General features: G+C 37.3%; 1 protein-coding gene across 3 annotated transcripts in view; it reads right to left on the bottom strand.

Annotated features, from left to right (window-relative positions):
- Positions 1 to 22,391, bottom strand: part of LOC139945741 (cAMP-dependent protein kinase catalytic subunit alpha-like) — a 97,493-nt gene that overhangs the window by 7,962 nt on the left and 67,140 nt on the right. For all 3 annotated transcript variants that reach the window (XM_071943123.1, XM_071943124.1, XM_071943125.1), the window contains 5 exons: positions 14,162 to 14,244; positions 11,879 to 12,005; positions 9,632 to 9,727; positions 3,198 to 3,320; positions 1,646 to 1,810 (listed from right to left, as the gene is read on the bottom strand). In XM_071943123.1, the coding sequence (XP_071799224.1) occupies positions 1,646 to 1,810; positions 3,198 to 3,320; positions 9,632 to 9,727; positions 11,879 to 12,005; positions 14,162 to 14,244 (594 nt within the window). The remainder of the gene's footprint in view (positions 1 to 1,645; positions 1,811 to 3,197; positions 3,321 to 9,631; positions 9,728 to 11,878; positions 12,006 to 14,161; positions 14,245 to 22,391) is intronic.

Here is a 22,391-nt window from a genome sequence, read left to right as displayed (position 1 = left end):
AATGAAGAACAGTTTGAACCAGCCAATATTCGGTCCCTTTGTAGCGGATACAGGCGCCACGCGCAGCAGGGGGTCTCCAGCAGACATCCATATTAGGTCATATGGGCTTAAAGACAGTGGACACTATTGGTAATTGTCAAAGACTAGTCTTCACAGTTGGTGTATCTCAACATATGCATAAAATAACAAACCTGTGAAAATTTGAGCTCAATCGGTCGTCGAATTTGCGAGATAACAATGAAAGAAAAAAAAACCTTGTCACACAGATTTGTGTGCTTTCTGATGCTTGATTTCGAGACCTCGAATTCTAAACTTGAGGTCTCGAAATCAAATTCGTGGAAAATTACCTCTTTCTCGAAAACTACGTCACTTCAGAGGGAGCCGTTTCTCACAATGTTTTATACCATCCATCTCTCCCCATTACTTGTACTCAAGAAAGGTTTTATGATGATAAATATTTTGAGTAATTACCAATTAGTGTCCACTGCCTTTAAATGTACCTTTTCATCCCGTTCAGACCCCCATGGTTAGTAAATTAGTAATTGCTGGAGAATTTGATTCAGAAAGTTTTCCTCAAAATGCCTGTCAACTTTAAGTAATCAGCGAACAAACATTGTACTGTTGGGCGCATGTCAATTTTTGTTAGCTTAATTTGTTTCCTTGCATGATTTAAAAATTTGCTCGGGGTAGCTTGGGCGCAAACTATGACGCTGTGTGATATTTATCGTTCAACCACAATTCTCTTTACTTGTGGTGAAATATACGCTGTATGAAGAGGATTTCTGTCCAGAGGTTAAAAGGGTAAGTTCGGAGTAGCCTTGGTTCTTATCTTCTGTCTGAAGTGATATTTTGTTCAAATACCTCGGAAGAATGTAAAAAAAAAAAGAAGTTCCGCTTACACGGGAGCAAGACAGGCAGGAAAGTAACAAATGCATCAAGAAGATTATCTACAGAGCTGCCAGGGAGGTTTTGTACAACAGTCTAGGAGATGTTTAGAATTATATTCAACATAATAGGGTGAAAGTTTCCATAATCATGGAGACTTTCAAATTTGTTCATCAGAACAGGGAAAGATTGGTTGATTTTCAGGGAACTTTCTACAGAATATCCATGGCTCTAATGCATCTAGAAATCAAAACTTTCTGATGAGACCCACGTTCGGCAGATGAAACAGAGCTTTTAGTAACTGTTGATGTATCATCCTTAACCCTACAGCCCAGTTCATACTTCCTGTGAATGCGAATGTATTTGACGTCACAGGGGAAGTTTTAGCTGAGAGTATTGCCCAGGAGTTGAGCACATTTTAACTGATGCGAACTATTTGTTGCGAATTTGTGACATCAACATTTATACCGCTTTTGCATTCGCAGGATATATGAACCGGGCTTTACCCTAAAAAATGCTCTTATGAGGTTGACCAATTTTGAACGATTGAGGACTGTAGACCCAAAATCTATTGCTTATCACTGAGCAAGGCAGTGCAATTTTGGCCATGTCCAAACATGTTGGTGATATGATAGAGAAGGATTGAGATCGACAGGGGGTCTAGGGTATAAGGGTCATATATGGTGCTCAAATTCTGAATTTTGGTAGAGGCAGAATCGTATCAAACAACTTGTAAAGAAAACCTCAAAATATTGCCAACCTTCTTCTGGTAGATTGCGATCCAGTCCGTACTGCCAAACCACCTTGCATTCTTGATGTCTGAGATGCCATTTTTGAGGTTGCCAAAGCGTTTAGTGAGGTCTACCTGGAGTAGATTGCGCAGCAAGTCCTTCAGGTCCGCGCTGAAATGCGACGGGAATCGGACCTAAGAAAGAAAGAAATGAAAATCAATGAGACAGAAATTTAATTTGGGTTGATTCATTCCAAATAATCAGGGTGTTGAAAAATAAAATCTAAAACTTGGATCTAGATCTCAGGAGGCACATTGAAATGATGGCAATGGGAAACTTTGGAACCCTAGGTGGCAACAGACTTACCAGGTAAATGTCGATTTTTACCTAGTTCTGAGAACGATGGATTTACCTGGTTAGTCTGCTGTTACCTAGCCCCCCCCCCCCACACACTTTTTGTTTACCGGGCAGACTTTAAAGGCACTGGACACTATTGGGAATTACTCAAAATAATTGTTAGCATAAAACCTTACTTAGTAATGAGTAATGGAGAGTGTTGATAGTATAAAACATTGTGAGAAACATTGTGAGAAAGAGGTACTTTCTCACTTAGATAATGAAGCCTTTTTGAGGCATCAAATTTGTGCAACAAGGGTACTTTTCTTTCATTATTCCCTTGCAACTTTGATGATCAATTGGGTCTAAATTTGCAATTTAGTTATTTTGTGCATTTTGGGATACAACAAGGGAGAATACTGGTCTTCGACAATTACCAAAGGTGTCCAGGAGTGGATTTCACAAAGGGTTAAGACTAGTCTTATCTCAAGTTTAACTCGTCCTAACTTAGGACTAGCCATACGTTTTTCATATCTCCTAGGACTAGTCCTAAGTTAGGACTAGTCCTAACTCTTTGTGAAATCGACCCCAGTGCCTTTAACAAGTTTGAAATCAGATTAAAGACTGAAATTTCTTATCCCCACAATACTGAAAAGGCACAGATGAATTTCTCACCATGACCTTCTTGTGCGATGGTAAATGGAAAAAAAAATTCCCTGCTAACCGGTGAAATATGCTTGAGCTAACCCGTAACATACGCTTGACATAAGTGCGGAATTCCCTTCATTTGTGAGCAGAGATTATTTGCTTATAGGATTTGGGTACATTTTCAAAATGTCCATAGATTTACATTAAACTTACAGGGTTTGAAGATAATGATAGTGGAAAGCTTCCCTTCAAATATTACTTACTGAGGTGCTGTAGTTTTTGAGAAATGAGTAAAACAATGTCATGAAAATTTGTTTGTAAATGATTAAAATAATTTTCATGACATTGTTTTACTCATTTCCCAAAAACTACAGCACCTCAGCACGTAATATTTTCAGGGAAGCTTTCTACTATCATTATCTTCAAACTGTATAAGTTTAGTGTAAATCTGTGGACATTGTGTTTTTTGTCCTACAAAAGTTACATAGACCCTTTAAAGCAAGCAGAACCATGACATTTGCCCCTGATCAGCTGAAAGTTGAATGTATGCTTCTATTAAGATTGCAGTCTTGTTGAAGCTTCTTAAAATCTTCTTACTTTTCCTGAGACGATTTTCTCATAGATCTGGATAGGCTGATCGGCGAAGAACGGAGGGTAGCCTGCTGCCATTTCATAGATTAAGACGCCCATGGCCCACCAGTCAACTGCCTTGTTGTAACCCTGCGCAAGAGAAAAGATGCAAAAAGAACAAAACTAACCATGAGATCAGGCTTCATACTTCACAGAGACAATTTACCCTTGGTCATTGCTTTGGTGCCCCTTGAAATGTTTAACTTTACACTTGCGTCATAGAGGTGCCCTTTAACAAGGAGGGAAAAGCCTCAATGTCCTTGCCCTTTCAAAAACGAAACATCGGCCCTGTGAGATCACTCAGGCCTCAAAATAACCCATGGCACCCACAGCGTGCTTTTGATGTGGTGCCCTCCACTATAAGATACCATTTTCTTCATGGAGAGTCCCACTTATGAGAGGAAAATTACAGGTGTCCTTCAGAAACGAAATTCAAGGCTTGATTACTACTACACGTGTACAGTGTATGTGCGTGTAACAGAGATGACTACGGCAATACAATGCTAATTTAAATCAAACCCCCAATTTTTGAAAATGCTGTAAGTACATGTACTCATTGCATGATACCCGTTCAAATAATAATGCATCCCATCACATACAGTCACGCTTTATGCTGGTATAGGGCATGTGCAAAGCTTACTAAACACCAGGGGAATGCCCCCTTGTCTTTAAGGACAATGTCCTGGGTGCAAGCACTACACAATGCCCTGCAGCTCTACATCGGAGATATGTCTGATATTAAATGGTCACATACATTAGGTTTAAGACATGTTGTCCAACAATCTACGAGAATACAGGAAGTGGTTTCCAGAACCTAATTACCTCAATGGTGTTTGTTCGCTATTTGTGTAACCCTGGCTCTACCACTGTGATAATTACTTGGGCTAATGTTTTTCACAAGTATGTTTGTACATGTACATAATTAGAATACAGTAATAGTCATATCACCAGTGAATTTTAATGAATGTCAATTGGAAACGCAGCTGTTTGCTTAATACCCAGCAAATTAGATTCTTATCAAATATTTGGTGGAAAATATTACATTTTTCCCCTCGTTATCTACCCAAACAGTACAAGGTAACATCCACTCTGGTTAAATTTAATTTAAACTTAAATTCCACGGGAAAAAGCTTCACATCATTTCAAATGTATTTCAAGTACGTATTTATCATGAGTGCAATATTACATGTCAAGACTGTTCATGCTACAAGTACACTATACAATGTTCATTGTACACACATTTGTCCAGCCATTAAATCAAGGACTTATCCCGTTGCTTAATTTGTGTTAGTGACGCCCCTATTGGTTTTGCACTTGAAAGCAGAACGTCCTCACTCTGCCAAAACAGTTTTCGGTTTTAACAGTTAAGACACCCCAAAATATTCACAATCCCTGGCAATTACAGTATGTACATGCACTAACAGCCTAATTCACTCTATTACAGTAAATTATGTTGATTGACATTTCTACATTTAAACAGGATGTTTTACTATAATAAAATATGTGGTGTACAATGTATGCTCTAGAGAAAGCAAATGTGATGCCCACGCAACAATTAGGTAGTTCTCAGAAATTATGAAATAGCATAATGTCACGGAAAGGGTTCTCCCTCGGTTTTTTTCAGAATGTGGGGCAGTTCTGGACATTGAATGGTCTTCAAAATATTTCCTACATGGTGTTCATCTTGGTTTTAAAAGCTGTCCAATCTGGAGTACTCTATATATTTTTCTCTTGATGTTTCCAATAAAATTATTACTTTTTTAAAGTACCCCAACCTATCTTATATACCCAAAATCATAAAATCATGATTCTAAATTTAGACAGGGAAGGGGTCAAACGTTCAGACTACAACAGCAGGTCAATAACAACAATGTATCAATCTAAGATAACACAGACCCTCCCCTCTCCATACACATGCAAGCACACAAACAAAAAGGCCCTGGGACTGCCATACACTGATACAGGCACATTATGCTATCAAAACAAGAGACTCTGGTGTACACTAAGGCCTGGGAGGACTCCACTGTGATCAGAAGATAGATCTGTATACCGTCACTATCTACCCATCATGTAGCCCTAGTATCTACGTACATTGTACGTAAAGGGTCATCACAGGGTAGTAGAGCTCCACAATAGAGATTGCAGGCTCTTTCTCCGAATGAGCCTGAACTACTTTATTCCCCCTCACCACCGCTCAGTAATAAATATATATAATCTGTCATTTTCAATGCAAATCAGATTTAGTCTTTCAACAACAACAAATGGATTTGTGTTTGTTCTCTATTTTGTCTATTTGAGCTCTGTTTTACATGACTGTACATAACTATTCACTTGTGACCTTTTACAATGAATGTTTTCCAAAAATTGTTTTTGTTACTACATTTCCTAAAAATGTTTAAACCAGTTAGAAAGGTTGAACATCATTTACAATCTGGATAGAGATATTGTCAATATTTGTCAAAAGAACCATACAATTTGTCCTAATAAATTTGTGGAAATAAACAATTATTTCCAGAAAAACTTGCAACCTGTAACATTTCTGTTTTATACAAAACAAATTAAGACTGGATTTTCTTAGTGGATATTGCTTTTCAGTATATTAAAAAACAACAACAATGACAACAAAGAACTCTGAGCCATATGAGATACATGTACAGGTAGCACCCCCCCATTGTTTTTTTAAAATCCTATTTTTGATTGTCATGTTTTTTTTTAATTTCTAAATCAAGTCCACTTGTGTAAAAGAAATATACTAAAGGCATCAACTGGGAAAACATTGCTTTAAAGCCATAATACACTTTGGTCACAGGAAAAAAAAAAAAAGTTCACAGATTTACAAATAACTTACAGGGTTTACAGAACGTAATGGTGAAAAACTTCTCTTGAAATATTATTCAATGAAGTGCTTTACTTTTCGAGAAAACATTAAAACAATGATCAATTCTCGTTGTCGAGAATTACGGGTTTACACATGTCATGACACCGCGAAACGCGCAGAAACAAGGGTGGGTTTTCCCCATTATTTTCTCCCGACTCCGATGACCCATTGAGCCTAAATTTCCACAGGTTTGTTATTTTTTATATGTGTGTGATACACGAAGTGTGGGCCTTTGGACAATACTGTTTACAAAAGTGTTCAATGGCTTTAAATCACAGTACTGACAAATGGTCTTTTGCATCTTGCATTTTATAATAATTTTGTTTTGTTTACATCAACTGGTACCGATGTCATAGTCAAAAAATATTATTATTCACAAATTTTCAGTGAATCGAAACACAATTTGCAATTCATGAACTGTGCCAATTTCACTAATCGGGTTCAACAACAAGTACAATTCCTCCAACTAAAATCAGCCAATTTTCTTAAATTTCTAGTTGTTTACAGCTAATTTTCAAGGCAACTTACTTCCATCAAAGCTAAAAATATCCTGCTAACCTTGATGTTCTGCCCTATTTGGCTAGAAAGAATAATCCCAGCTAAATTGTTTTCTTCGCTTCATGTTTAAAGAACATTTATTTCTGCGTGTGCTAATTTCACGTAAACCTTTGCACCGCCGCAAAACAAACTAGATTTTTCACCTGTGCTGCATTTATAATTTTGCTGTAAACCTGAACTGTCTCAAAGGTTGTCTGCAAAAATTGTCAAACAATAGAAGTGATATCTTCAATAATTGACCTTTCCCATGATGTATGTAAAATTGCACATTACGCAAGCGCGCTAACACCACTGGTTGGCAAAATGCAGGAACATTGCATCTTTTGCGTTGGGGTTGAAGGCAGCATGATGCATTGTGTTTCTGCCTAGTGCACAAATAAATGGTGTTTGCATGAGAAAGGCTAATTGAAACAGGCATAAAAAATATTTTGTATGTTTCAACCCAAACTCTGATGTGTGATTAATGCATTCCGAGGTTTGCAAGGAAGAAAAAGGAAGTTAAACAAACGCCTACCCCCCCCCCCCCCCCCACTGCACAGGTAAACTACTTTGGTGAGATTTGAACCCATCCCGTACTACATGTAGAGCAGATGTCTAAAGCGAATGCGAAGAATATTACGTTAAGCAAACAATCAAGTACATGTTCGTGCTGTTTTCCAACTTTGACGCAGAGAAAATTTGCTTCGCCTTTCACAATTCACGCAAAGTATGAACTGGGCTTAATGACCTTTGTAAACCACTAGATATTAATTTTTTAATTTCTGGTCTACAAAAACATGCAAAGTTTTGAAGGGACTGTGTTGTCATGATCAAGGCAAGCCTGTGGCTGTACATAAAATTATGAACTCTCACCCTGATACTCCATGCGCACATACCCCCTCTATAGTTACACATTGTCATGATTCAGAGTAAGGGTGCGAGGCTCGCGTGCAGTTAACTGGATGAGAGTTCGTAATTTCATGTACAGCCAAAGGCCTGTTTTGATCATGTTGACAGTGCCTCTTCAACATACATGTACGTACATGTAACAAGTCTAACAAATACAGGTTTGCTTAATAGGACAAGAAGGCATACGATCAAACTAATTAGAATCTAATGACAAGATTTCTCTGTAAACTTATTCATTTAAACATTCTAAGAATGTCCGTGAAAAAACATAACAATCAAGTCTGAAAGCGATTTGTCTTCCCCAATGCCGTGAATTGTTTACTTGTTTTGAGAGAACGGGAAGGAGAACTTAAGATTACACGGTCTACAATGTTAATGACGTCTTATACATGTACGCCACTTAAATCATGGAGGTTCTACCTCTATGCTAAAATCTGAACATGTTCGTTTACATGGCACACGTCCCTTACCACTTAATTGGCAATAACAATTTAATGAAGGCAGAGTGCGATTTTCATGGTTACTCAGAAAGTCGTCGAGGGAAAGGGCCCACTTGTAGATGTTCCAATGACTCATAAGCTGACTTGTAAACAGGGCTCAATTAAAAAATAATAATAATAACAATGGATTGATTTTGACTAGTTTCCCACAATTGCTAAACGGACAGACTAGTTACTTAAATTTCATAGAGCTGCTTAAAGACAGTTGACACTATTGGTAATTGTCAAAGACCAGTCTTCTCACTTGGTGTATCTCAACATGCATAAAATAACAAACCTGTGAAAGTTTGAGCTCGATTGGTCGTCGGAGTTGAGAGATAACTATGAAAGAAAAAACACCCTTGTCACACGAAGTTGTGTGCTTTCAGATGCTTGATTTCGAGGCGTCAAATTCTAAATTTGAGGTCTCGAAATCAAATTCGTGGAAAATTACCTCTTTCTCACAAACTACGTCACTTCAGAGGGAGCCGTTTCTCAGAATGTTTTATACTATCAACCTCTCCCCATTACTCGTTACCAAGCGAGGTTTATGCAGTTAATTATTTTTAGTAATTACCAATAGTGTCCACTGCCTTTAATCAGCAGACCACTTTGCTTTGAGTTATATGTGCTTAGTAATAATTTGCAGGATACCAGTTACAAATGGAGCATGTATAATGGTATTTTGGCTTCCACTGAGGTAGCCGAGACAATTGCCTCCATGCCGTAGATCATTGCCTTCTTGCCCTTTGAAATGTCAAAAGGGACTTACTGTACAAAGCTACATTTCCCTCATAATAAATGTGCCCTGTGTAAATACTTCAGAAAAACTACCTTGCCCTTAAAGCCATTACACACTTTCGGTAAACAGTATTGTCCAAGTCCCACACTTCAAGTATCACAACTAATATATAAAACAACAAACCTATGAAAATTTAGGCTCAATCGGTCATCAGAGTCGGGAGAAAAAAACGGGAAAACCAACTCTTGTTTCCGCGCGTTTCGCCGTGTCATGACATGTGTTTAAAATAAATCCGTAATTCTCGCTAACGTGAATTTATGGACTAATATTTCAAGAGAAGTCTTTCACCATTACCTTCTGTAAACCCTCTAAATTATTTGTAAATCTGTGAACTTTTTTTTTTTTTTTTCTGTACCGAAAGGGTCCAATGGCTTTAAAAGAACAAAGGATCAGAAAAAGGAATTTACAAGGAGGACGCGGAGGCCATGGCTTCTGTTGCCCTGGGCCCAATTTCATAGAGCTACTATAAGCACAAAAATTTGCTTAGCATGAAATTTATTCCTTCATAAAAACAGAATAACCAACCAAATTTCCATTTGTTGCATATTGGTTGTTACTGGTATTCAGCTGTTGTTTGCTTAAATCCTGAAATTCCATTGAAATTTGGTTTGTAATACCGTTTTTATTGAGGCAAACATTTCATGCTGAGTAAATTTTTGTGCTTAGCAACTCTATGAAATTGGGCCCTTGTCTGACCTTGATGCCCCTTCAAAAGCAGTACAGGGTACAGTTACTCAAAGCGAATGTTTAGTTACAAACGGTAGGATACATAAGTGGAAAATGGCTTGATCCTTACCTTGCTGAGGATAATTTCTGGTGCCAGATATTCCGGCGTCCCGCACAACGTCCACGTGCGACCCTTCACCCTCTTGGCAAAACCAAAATCTGTTACCTATAAATAGAAAGTACATTAATGTTATCCCTCTTACACGTGTACTCTTTGTAATACTTTCTAGCGAGTTGGCCAACTGTTCAAAATCGATTAGCTGCAACAGCAGCAAAGGGTTATAAGTATGGTGTTGGCATAATTGCGTACAGAATTAATTGTTTACACTGTGCATTCACCACATGATACCATCATTGCATGCTGGCATAGTTTATCAATCATTCAGAAGAAACACGGTGGATGATATTGAATAATCAGACAGTGGTAGGGTTAAGTATGGTTTGAAACTTTGCATGGTGGAAATATGAAATATAGAAAGGTTTGCAGTAACACCACGGAATGAGAATCTCTAAATGAGTTGGGGTGGTTCTGAAAACAAACGTTAGTTTAAGTGTAACTGTCGTCGGGTTAATTTCTAAGTGTAACTACGGTACCAGTGTTAAACTATTGTAGGTTGAATATGATGGTTTTGGTAAAATGACTTCCTTAGTTTAAAAGCGACTGCTTAAAGCCTGGTTCATTCTTCCAGCGGATGCGATACAAATTTTGACGTAACAAATTCGAAACGAATTATTCACAGCAAAAACAGCCATGTGACGTCAAAAATCGCTTTGCATTCGCAGGAAGTAAAAGTTCGAACAGTACTAACAAGTCTGTATTCCTCAGACTAGAGACGGTTGAGGTGAAAAAGAGGTGTGAAGTGATCCCCTTCCAATCGCTTCTGAAGTTATGTAATAAACTTGGCTTGATCCCTGGCTATTCAGTGCCAGTATACCTGTTGTATAATATCTGACTGAACAACACCGACCAAAGATATGGACAAAATAGGGACATTGCCTAATTAGGGCTACATGTAGATAGGTCATTTATGATTTGGTGGAATGTAGGCACGTAAACCCGGACCCTGTAAGCTTGAATCCCACTGGGGCTAATTTTTCTTTGTTCATCCATCCCAAAATAGATTTAATATAATTATGACTTGTGCTGGACTCCCGCGTAACATTCGCTGCGAAAAAAAGGTCCTGTGTGGTCAAATTTGTATCGCATTCGCAGTAAGTATAAAACTGACTTCAGTCTAAAAAAATGTTTACATAAAATCTCACTGTTCATTTTAGTTTTCACAAATGGAAGTACAACTGACAATTCATAAGCATATTGGGTTGCAGGATTTTCTCAGGGACTTTCGCATTTGATAATCCAACAGGGATACTGTCAACAGGTTTGACTTTATACAGTCTTGTGTGTAATCATTGTATCATTTTACATATGGAGTTGTATTTTTAATGCTTTGTCACTACTCTTTTGTACCCTGTGAAATAATAAATGAAATGAAATGAAAAGGATGGGATTGGCAAAGAGTGGGGGTTCAGGTTCCAGTCATCGTACTTGCGTCCTTGAGCAAGAAGACACTCAACCTTAATTGCTTCCTCCTTCATCAGATTGGATGCGAGGCCAAAGGTCCTGTGTGTCATGTGTGTTGTGTAATGCATATAAAGTAATCCGGTACACTGTTCATTAGAGAAGGGGTTTGCCCCAGTGTTTCTGGCATGGTCTGGCAACAATATGCACAACCTCACCCTTGTATCCCAGGCCTGATACTTCAAGGAGGCAACTAAGGCGATTGCCTCCGTTGCCCCTATTCATTGCCTTGGTGCCCTTTAAATGCTCTGGGAGAGTAGAATTTTGCAATTTTTTCATAGGGTGCCCTTTACCACGGAGAAAATGCCTTGGTGCCCTTGCCCCTTTCAAAAATGAAGCATACAGGCCTGGTATCCCCTTCAAGAAGTTGTATTATGGTTGTTTCATCTCATAAAATCATTCATAACAATCTCAACCAGATTTGATAATTTAGTGTCAGGAGTGGCAATTATGATAGAAATCTCATAATGTACACAGTTATTATTATTTATTTCTGGTTGAGCAAATAATATTGACTAGAGTGGGACTTGAACCTGCAACCTTCAGATTAACTTGCCGGCGCTCTACCAACTGAGCTATCTAGCCCTAACATTTGCGGTCTCCTTAATTTGTTGGGGTTAATATTTTTACTATAAACACATACAAATGGTAAACTTCAGGTTTGAAAAACAACAAAACATTGACGAGAAAATAGTCAACGGAAAAAAAAGTTCACAGGCTTGATATTTGGAAGCTTACCGAGATGTATCCCGTTCTGTCGATAAGTATGTTTTCCGGCTTAAGATCTCTGTATATGACGTCCAGGTAATGAAGGTACTCAAACGCAAGGACTATTTGGGCTGCATAAAATCTTGCATGTGGCTCACTGCAGATCAAAAAACAACATTAGAATACAAAATGTTTTAAAAGAAAAGAAAAAAACAGATGTAAAAATAAAGAGTAATAGGGCTTCGCTCTATATTTGATTATCTACAAATTTCCCCCACTGAAAATGGTGAGCAAAACCCCAAAACACTTTACACAACTTGAACTAACCTTTTGGAAATTACCTACTGTTCATGTGTATACATGTATGTATGGGCTCTCGGTGCAAAAATTATCAAGACTTATGGGCCCCGAGTACAGGCACAACAGTATGGTCGTCACAGTTCACCCAGGGGAAGCCCTTTACTACTAAAAGCAGTTGACTAAAAAAATCAAAACAAACACGCGAAACTCAGCAATTAGGCAGTTTCAACGGGGCCTTAAGATGGCGATAAAAATGTGAACAAATATTCCCTGGCCTCATGTCTTTTGCTCTAAACCCAGCAGAGATGTACAATTTCACATCTTTATCTGCATGCAAACTAGGAAAAATGAGCAAACAATGAAAATGAGTCATCACACCGTGGGCAAAGCGCAACAACCAAAATCTTGTTTCCCTTTACCCCATGATTACTCTATGAAACTCGGTTTTCCTACATTGTAGGCACAACGTAGAGGGGACACTGTATTATGAATTGCGCATACATTTTCTAAGCATAGACAAAACAATGCTAAGCAATAAAAGGTTACCAGCCAGGTACATACGATTTTGACTGGTCCCATACTGGTATTTGCTTAGTAGTTAATCAATTTCTTGAGCGGTATTCACCGTTTTATGAAATTAGGGCATGGTCCAGGAGATAGCATCTTGACATTGGTTTAATTCTGACACCATTGTGTTTCAGCAATGTGTAACCACAGTAACAGACCTTGTGGCTATGGACACCCTTTTCTCCTTTCCCAGTAGTTCAGATAACAAACAACAAGATCGATATTACACACGCAAGATACAGGTCTGGCTGAGATAACAGGCCGTCCTGTTGAATACACTTCGATTATAATGAAATCGGGTCACTGCGACAACAATTGCGTCTCGTCCATCGACGTTACCCAGCTCTTCCGTGAAACCTGGGTCGTCTTTTTGCACTTTCTCCCGGCTCTACTGGTTGGTAAATATGCTAAGGTTATGGATGATCAGTCTTAAGAGGAGAGGAAGATGGGAAATGGAGGAGCGATGTACTTGATAATGGGTTTCTTTCCGGAGGGGGTCAAGATGTCTTTCTTTTTACCCGACAGAGAAAAATGTCAAAACAAGGCCCGCTCAGTGTCATCTTGTAAACACTGTTACAAATCCATGAGACATCTTATCATTGTTCAAAATCCATGTTGGTTAGGGTAGAGGAGGACACATTTTTCAGCCAAGTTTTTTTAAAGAAGACTTGTTTATCAGTACTGCCATATCATTCAACTTACATTTTACCCTCACACCGATGTGTGCATGCATTTTTCACTGGGGAAAAATCCCAGGTAGCTTGGAATAGGATTCGAACCCAATATCCTAGCAACCTAGAATGGGCAAATCAGTCTTATTGAAACAACGATATGTGATGTGCACTATTTACTCCAAAGTCCCTTGGGGAAACAAATCTACAGGCAACTACATACAAGTATAGGGTGGGATTCGAACCCAAAACCCCTGCATTGTTGAGCTGAAATATTTATTTATTAATTTATTAATTTATTTCCAGGCAAAAATCACTTTTGTATACAAAGAATAGGCCATAAAAATATGACTACACAGAGAACAAGCCTACGGATAATCAAAAAGCGAAAATAATCACTATCTTAAGGCGATCCAGACAACAAAAATAACAAAGGCACAAAAGGGTACAAAGCTAAAAATGTCATACAAATTTGGAAAATAGCACATCAAATACCATACCAACCAGTGCATACATGTAGTAGGTTGGTTTTACCATTTGCAACGATGTGCGATATAAACTGTTTATTCAGTGCTTCCTGATTCCCTTTGAAAAAAATGAAAAAAAGAAACTGCATTCTAGAGCAGATGCCTTAAGTAATCAATGCAAATTAGGTTTTAACATTCCACCAAGGTAATCCACAGGCACCTTTGGATGGCTTCGAACCGATGACCCCTGCTAAGTCTGCCTTACGGTCCAATACATTGTATTTAAAGTAATCAGTGCAAAGTATTACCTGAAACGCCCAATCCTTCTTAGGTGTGAGAACATTTCTCCGCCAGGTATGAACTGCAGCACCATGTACAAGTTGGAGTTGTCCTGATATACATAAACAAAACAAGAAATCAAAGAATTAACCAATGCATATATGTATAACCCAAAACAAGACTTGTCCATGTTAATGTACTAAAAAAAACAGAAGGGAAGTATAGTGTTAAACACACGAGTCAAAACAGTCTTAACATGTAAATTGTTGGCAAAATATGCAGAAAACAGTGTCGTTAAAAGACATTGTACACTATTGGTAATTGTCTAAGACCAGTCTTCTTACTTGGTGTATCTCAACATATGCATAAAATAACAAACCTGTCAAAATTTGAACTCAATTGGTCGTCGAAGTTGCGGGATAATAATGTAAGAAAAAACGCCCTTGAAGACACACGAAGTTGTGTGCTTTCAGATGCTTGATTTCGAGACCACAAATTCTAAACCTGAGGTCTCGAAATCAAATTTGTGGAAAATGACTTCTTTCTCGAAAACTACATCACTTCAGAGGGAGCCGTTTCTCACAATGTTTTATACCATCAACCTCTCCCTATTACTCTTTACCAAGTAAGGTTTTATGCTAATAATTATTTTGAGTAATTACCAAAAAGGTCCACTGCCTTTAAAACTATGTGCGTAGGAGTGCTTTTTTATAGGCATTATATATTCATGCCTAGTACATCCTTCTTGTACTGTAAACAAGTCAGATTTTTCATAAAGGGCACCTCTATTCTTTGAAGGAAACTTTCAATTTGAGCAATGACTGAGGCACTGAGGCAATGGCTAGGGGCACGGGGGTCTCAGGCCTTTATCACACGGCAATGACCCTGCCAGTTTGAAACGGCCGTTAAAGAACTCGTCGCTACCCTTTTATTCCCTTATTAATACTTGTACATGGAACAGAGCAGAGAGCTTGTTGATATTATGTACATTGTAAAGCATTGTTAGAAACAACACCCTTTGAAGTAATGCAGTTTAACAGAAAGAGGTAATTTTTTTCACACACAAATTTCAATCTGAAAAGGCTTTAGATCTCAGGCTTTTGAAAACACACAATTCTGAGCAACAATTGGTGTTTTTTTATATGTTATTTTTTTGAAATTTCCATGAGTAATGTGCCCAAATTTCAACAGATTTGTTATTTTATACACATTGTGGGGAAACACCACGTGAGAATACTGATCTTTAAAGTATACTCTGCTTTTAAATACCATGGACATTATTGGTAATTGTCAAAGACCAGTTTTCTCATTTGGTGTAACTCAACATACATGTATGCCTAAAATAACAAACCTGTGAAAATTTGAAAAAGTTGCGGGATAATGAAAGAAAAAACACCCTTGTCACACGAAGTTGTGTGCGTTTAGATGGTTGATTTTGAGACCTCAAATTCTAAATCAAATTCACGAAAAATTACTTCTTTCTCGAAAACTATGTCACTTCAGAGGGAGCCGTTTCTCACATGGTTTTATACAACCAACCTCTCCCCATTACTTGTTACCAAGTAAGGTTTTATGCTAATGATTATTTTGAGTAATTACCAATAGTGTCCACTGCTTTTAAATATCAGTCTATTTAAACATAATTATTTAATTTGTGGATATTTATTATTTCTTTCCAGATGTCTGTGATGATTGAATCGTCCAAGGTTATGTAAGAGCAGTACTACTAAAGACTAAGAGTAACAAACACGGATGAGACTCTATTAAAAGCTCCTTGAATTTCCACAATTGGTTATTATTAAATAAACTGCAACACGTCATTTGCCCCATTCCAAAATGCACTGACTGAGTGGTCTGGCATGTGTGTGTGCACTCACACAATGAGGGAGCTAGGGAGACTGTGGATTTGTTACAGAAATGCAAATCTTTATTGACATGCAACAAGACGCCGAGAAAAAAAAAAGACACGGGGTTTGTTCCAGCAGGCGTTGAAATGTGCAATGCCGGGCCCTGGGTATGGAGACAGTTACTATGGAACAAGGTTGCCGTGGCGATACTAGATAGATGAGGACCCTATCTACGCAAGAGGATGGGACTGCGTCGATGTTGGATTGAAGGGGAAATAAATTTGTGCTATTTCTGTTTTTATGTTTCAATGCCAAATTTGACGTAATTATTACAAAGGTTTGACTTTCGATGCTCGGAAGGTTGTACAAAAGAGATCTTTTTTTAGATGGCTGATTCATTGTTGGAGCAAATTTTGACGCACCATCACATTCTACTGAAAGTTAGAATAAACAAGATTACAGACAGTAACAATCAGACTAACTTTGTTTTCATAAAATGACACTAAAATCAACTCTTCCATGCGCTGACCAGTCGCTATTGACCAGTTCAAATCTCTTCAAAAGAAACAGTTGTAAAACTAAAACTAAGATTGCGCGGCCACACAGTTTTCAGAATTGAGTGTGCTATTGAGGCCTTTTCATTATATTTTATTTCTTATTAAAAAGAAATTTGATTTTTGTTTTTTATTTATTTATTTTTACTTAGTTTTCTTTTTTTGGGGAGACACTGTTGCAAAAAAAAACAAGTAAACAATAAGTGTGTCCATATATGACCAATTTATCACCAAAAATTAATGTTTCATTGTAAAAGGTTTAAAGAACTTCATTCTGAGTCACAGCATAAACTGTTTTTGATGTCAAAACATCGGGCATTGTAAGAAACAAATCTTCCATTCAAATATTTGAATGCTGATGGCCTTACATGTATGCTTTCTTTTGAACCGTAATTTACGTCACAAACAATAAATCCTTCAATCATTAGAGTTTTCTGTGAAATTAACTGATGAAAACAAATGCCTACAACAATGCTTTATGTTTTCATCCGAATAATAATGACGCATCCATTTTTTTTAAAACAAAAAGTGTTTTTTTTTTCCACAGAATTTAAACTGGCTCAAGTTAGGACTTGCAAGTTTTGTTGCTCATGGAAATTCAAGTCAAATCTACAAGCCAATTTCAAACAAATTAGGCTGTACACCGTGGTTGAATTCAAATTAATTTAATTTCATTAACCTGACTGAATCCAAAAAGTCCCTGGAGCATACAGGTGTTTTAGAGTGTATGAAATGTACCAAGTCCCAAAAAGCACGTACTTGGACACTCTCATAAATAAGAACTTGGGTCTGATGATTGGATTAAATTCACCCATCTATGTATCCATGTCTTATTCCCTAGTACCGTAACGCTTAAATAATGTGCAATGACTTTCCTACTGTAGTAAACAGGCTATCACTAGGTATGTATGTTTCCGGGGGGGGGGGGGGGGGGAACCTTGCATTTGAATGTTAATGCTTTTCAATAAATTAATTGAAGCTGCACTTGGTTTTGACGCCAGGCATGAAGCATTTTTAAAAAAAAGTTTAGTTTTAAGAATCAAGTAGGCCCTAATAAACCACGCAACAGAAACTGACTGAGAAAATTTCAATTTGGGGCTGAACACAGACAAATTTCCTAGAGTGGGATTGAACCTGCGACCTCTGAATGAACAGCGTAATTGTCTGTAGGTCGCTGCTTCAAATCCTGCTCTAGCATGTCTAGTAAATTTGTCTTTGTTCAACTCAAGATTAGTTAAGAAACATCAGGATTCTTATCACTCGGTTACACTTTTTGAATGGTAGTCTAGCGTTTCTGTGTTAGACACCAGGGCAAAATTTCATAAAGTCTGTTTAAGCAGACAGTTTCTGCTTACTCTGCAACCATTCGCAAAGTTTCTATTTCAAACAAGGCTAACGGGAAACAATGCAAAAAGGATGTCAGCCTGCCAGCAGTTGTTGTCACCATATGAGATACACAACAATGCAAAAGCCTTTGTGAACATGCGCACATGTGCTGCTAAATATTTGTGATCGCTGATGAAGTTTAAAAACTTTTGCTCACCAAGATTTTTCTGCATGCAGTAAGCAAAACAAATGTGCTTATCGGTAATGAGCTTTATGAATTGGGCCCTGATCTAGAATTATTGTTTACATACATGTACCACTGACAGACAAAAACAAATTAATTAATGGATCAATCAAAGTTAAACATGTACTTTATGGTACTGTCGGTTAAAAACTTTTGAAAAAATATCAAAAAATAACCCAACAATATTCATATTTTTAGTTGTTTCTCAACATAATAATGATGATGTTGTGTGAACGATAATCACTTGGGAGCGGAATGGAATGGATTATTACAGACTGACTAAAGAGTCAACAGCACAAAACCATTACAGGTACATCGTGTACCTTTAACAGTTTCTGAAACGAGTCATTACCACGGCAGATGACTGGTCATTAATAAACAGATTTTATCTAATGCCAAGAGACGCAACCCTTTTAGATGTAATTAAATTACGCAAGGTACATTTAGCCCGTCTGTGGTAAAGCTACGTATACCATTGTCTGATTGTGCATGCCTAATTAAAGAGGCAGTTGACTTGTAAAGACACAACATGTACCGTAGTTGGCTTGATTATGCCTACAATTTTCATTGACAATGTATGTCCAAAGAAATAGTACTCAAAGTCTAACAAAATTATGTTGTATTGAAAAAAAAATTTCATTCCAAGTTGAGAAAGATAAAAATAACTTAAAGGAACACGTTGCCTTGGATCGGTCGAGTTGGTCTTTGAAAAGCGTTTGTAACCATTTTTTATAAAATGCATATGGGTAGAAAGATGTTGTAAAAGTAGAATACAATGATCCACACAAACATGCCTCGAAATTGCGTGGTTTTCCTTTTACCTCGTCGACTAACACGTCGGCCATTTATGGGGGTCAAAATTTTGACTCCCATAAATGGCCGACCATGTTAGTTCGCACAGTAGAAGGAAAACCACGCAATTTCGAGGCAAACTTGTGTGGATCATTGTATTCTACTTTTAAAACATCTTTCTAACCAAATGCGTTTTATAAAAAACGGTTACAAACGCTTTTGTTTTGACCAACTCGTCCGATCCAAGGCAACGTGTTCCTTTAATAAAAACTGATTGTAAACAATGGGGGAGTTTTGAGAATGGTACATTGTGAATACAAGGCTGAAATTTAGGGTAAAATTCCCAAAGACAGTGTCATGTACAGTGTACCGAGTGTACATGTTACCTGGTAACCTGCTTAGTTTTGCTTGGCAGAAAAAATGTTTTAAAGCCATTGGACCCTTTCAGGCCCACACTTTGTGACATCACAACTTCTATATAAATAACAAACCTGTGATAATTTAGGCTCAATCGGACGTCGGAGTCAGGAGAAAATAACGGGTAAACCCAGCCTTGTATTCCGCACGTTTTGCCGTGTCATGACATACGTGTCATGACATACTGTTTAAAATAAATCCGTAATTCTCGATATCGAGAACTGATATTGTTTTACTGTTTTCTCAAAAAGTCATTTCATGGCATAATATTTGAAGAGACTTAGTATTTCACCACTACCTTCTGTAATCCCTGTAAGTTATTTGTAAATCTGTAAGTTATTTGCAAACTTTTTTTTTTTTTCTGTACAGAAACGGTCCAATGGCTTTAAAAGCAACATTTTTCTGCTGAAGTAGTTCTTTGAACTTTGACACTGCAGGTAAAAACAACAAAAACAAATTTGACAAACCACACTAGCCCACTGGTGAAATTGCTTGTTAAAACACCTGAAGAACAATTAAAATTATATCCAAGGTAATCAGGCGAACGACTAATTAATTCTTGAGGGTACAACGCTGTAAAATGAAGGGCAAGGTACTTTTTTTTATTAATAAAGGGCAAGGAAGTTTTTCGTTAAAGGCAATGGACACTATTGGTAATTACTCAAAGTAATTATTTAATAAAACCTACTTGGTAACGAGTAATGGAGAGTTGTTGATAGTATAACACATTGTGAGAAACGGCTCCCTCTGAAGAAGCGTAGTTTTCAAGAAAGAAGTAATTTTCCACGAGTTTGATTTTGAGACCTTAGAATTAGATTACCTGAAAGCCCACAACTTTGTGTGACAGGAGTTCTTTTCCTTATTACATGTATTATCTCGCAACTTCAGCGACCAATTGAGCTCAAATTTTACAGGTTTGTCATTTTATGCATATGTTGAGATACACCTGCACCAAGACAAGACAATTACCAATAGTGTCCAGTGTCTCTAAAACTGGCAGAGGCCAAAGTAGTCTTTTATTGGTAGACTGCAAGGCAGTTTTTTATTGATAGAAGGGCATTCGGGCAAGGCAGTTTTTTTATTGATAGAGGGCAAAGAAGTTTTTCATTAAAAGAGGCTAAAGTAGTTTTTAATTGAAAGAGGGCAAAGTAGTTTTTCATTAAAGAGGGACAAGTAGTTTTTATTGAAAGAGGGCAAAGTAGTTTTTCGTTGAAAGAGGGCAAAGTAGTTTTTTTTATTGATAGAGGGCAAACTAGTTTTTCATTGAAAGAGGGCAAAGTAGTTTTTCATTGAAAGAGGGCAAAGTAGTTTTTCATTAAAAAAGGGCAAAGTAGTTTTTCATTGAAAGAGGGCAAAGTAGTTTTTTATTGAAAGAGGGCAAAGTAGTTTTTCATTGAAAGAAGGCAATGTAGTTTTTCATTGAAAGAGGGCAAAGTAGTTTTTCGTTGAAAGAGGGCAAAGTAGTTTTTCGTTGAAAGAGGGCAAAGTAGTTTTTCATTGAAAGAGGGCAGAGTAGTTTTTCGTTGAAAGAGAGCAAAGTAGTTTTTCATTGAAAGAGGGCAAAGTAGTTTTTCATTGAAAGAGGGCAAAGTAGTTTTTCATTGATAGAGGACAAACTAGTTTTTCATTGAAAGAGGGCAAAGCAGTTTTTCATTGAAAGAGGGCAAAGTAGTTTTTCGTTGAAAGAGGGCAAAGTAGTTTTTCATTGAAAGAGGGCAAAGTAGTTTTTTATTGAAAGAGGGCAAAGTAGTTTTTCGTTGAAAGAGGGCAAAGTAGTTTTTCGTTGAAAGAGGGCAAAGTAGTTTTTTTTCATTGATAGAGGGCAAACTAGTTTTTCATTGAAAGAGGGCAAAGCAGTTTTTCATTGAAAGAGGGCAAAGTAGTTTTTCGTTGAAAGAGGGCAAAGTAGTTTTTCATTGATAGAGGGCAAAGTAGTTTTTCATTGAAAGAGGGCAAAGTAGTTTTTCATTGATAGAGGGCAAGGCAGTTTTTATTGATGAAGCTTAGGGCAAGGCAGTTTTTCATTGATAGATGTTATTTGAAGTACAGTACATGTGTCAAACCTGACATGTGTTCATACAAATCAGGAGAAATAAGATTATAAATCTAAGGTAGTTTGTACTTTTTTTTTATTTCTGGGTGTACTCTAACATTTAATGGAACGTAATTTAAAAAGATGTTTGTTTATTTACTATGATAACCTTCAATGGAAGATTGGACGCCATGTGTGAATGAGATTGTTATTGTTTGTTTGTAACAGGTGAAATTCACCAACAGCTTGGCAACACGGAAGAGGTTATGTTAAGGCTGTTTTACAATAAATAAAAAAAATGGCATCCGTGTATAACTTCATATCCAAATACTTAAGAGGATTTTATACGCTTGGTAATGGAAAGCACTGTTTGTTTCAACCCTATTACAAATGTAGACATTAAACTAACGTGTGAAAATGCATATGTATGCATTTTTGAGATTTTGCCGAAAACCTGGAGCGATAATGTCCACTGCCAGGCAGGAAGAATAATTCGAAATTTAAAAAAATACACACTCTGATCATATTGATTAATTGAACAAAATAACCTGTGAAAATTAGAACTCAACTGGTTGTCGAAGTTGCGAGATAATAACGAAAGAAAAAACACCCTTGTCACACCACACGAAGTTGTGTGCTTTCAGATGCTTGTTTTCGAGACCTCAAAATCTAATTCTGAGGTCTCAAAATCAAATTTGTGGGAAATTACTTCTTTCTCGAAAACTACGTTACTTCAGAGGGAGCCGTTTCTCACAATATTTTATACTACCAACAGCTCTCCATTACTCGTTACCAAGTAAGGTTTTATGCAAATATTTATTTTGATTAATCAACAATAGTGTCCAGTGCAGGGCCGTAGTTTCAAAAATAAATGCTTATAAATCATCAGATCCCTGCAACAGGAATTGTATCAGTCCCATCTTGGTCCAAACATTTTTGTGTGTATCAGTTACCATTGGAGAAATTCAAGGGGGTCTAGGAAAGACACTTGGATTTGGATTAGGGTTAATGAAAACATTTTGTAGTGCTCTGGGGAAACAATAACAA

Source organism: Asterias amurensis, chromosome 13 (genome assembly GCF_032118995.1).
Source record: "Asterias amurensis chromosome 13, ASM3211899v1".
Taxonomy (NCBI): domain Eukaryota; kingdom Metazoa; phylum Echinodermata; class Asteroidea; order Forcipulatida; family Asteriidae; genus Asterias; species Asterias amurensis.
This window is presented reverse-complemented; position numbering and strand designations above follow the sequence as displayed.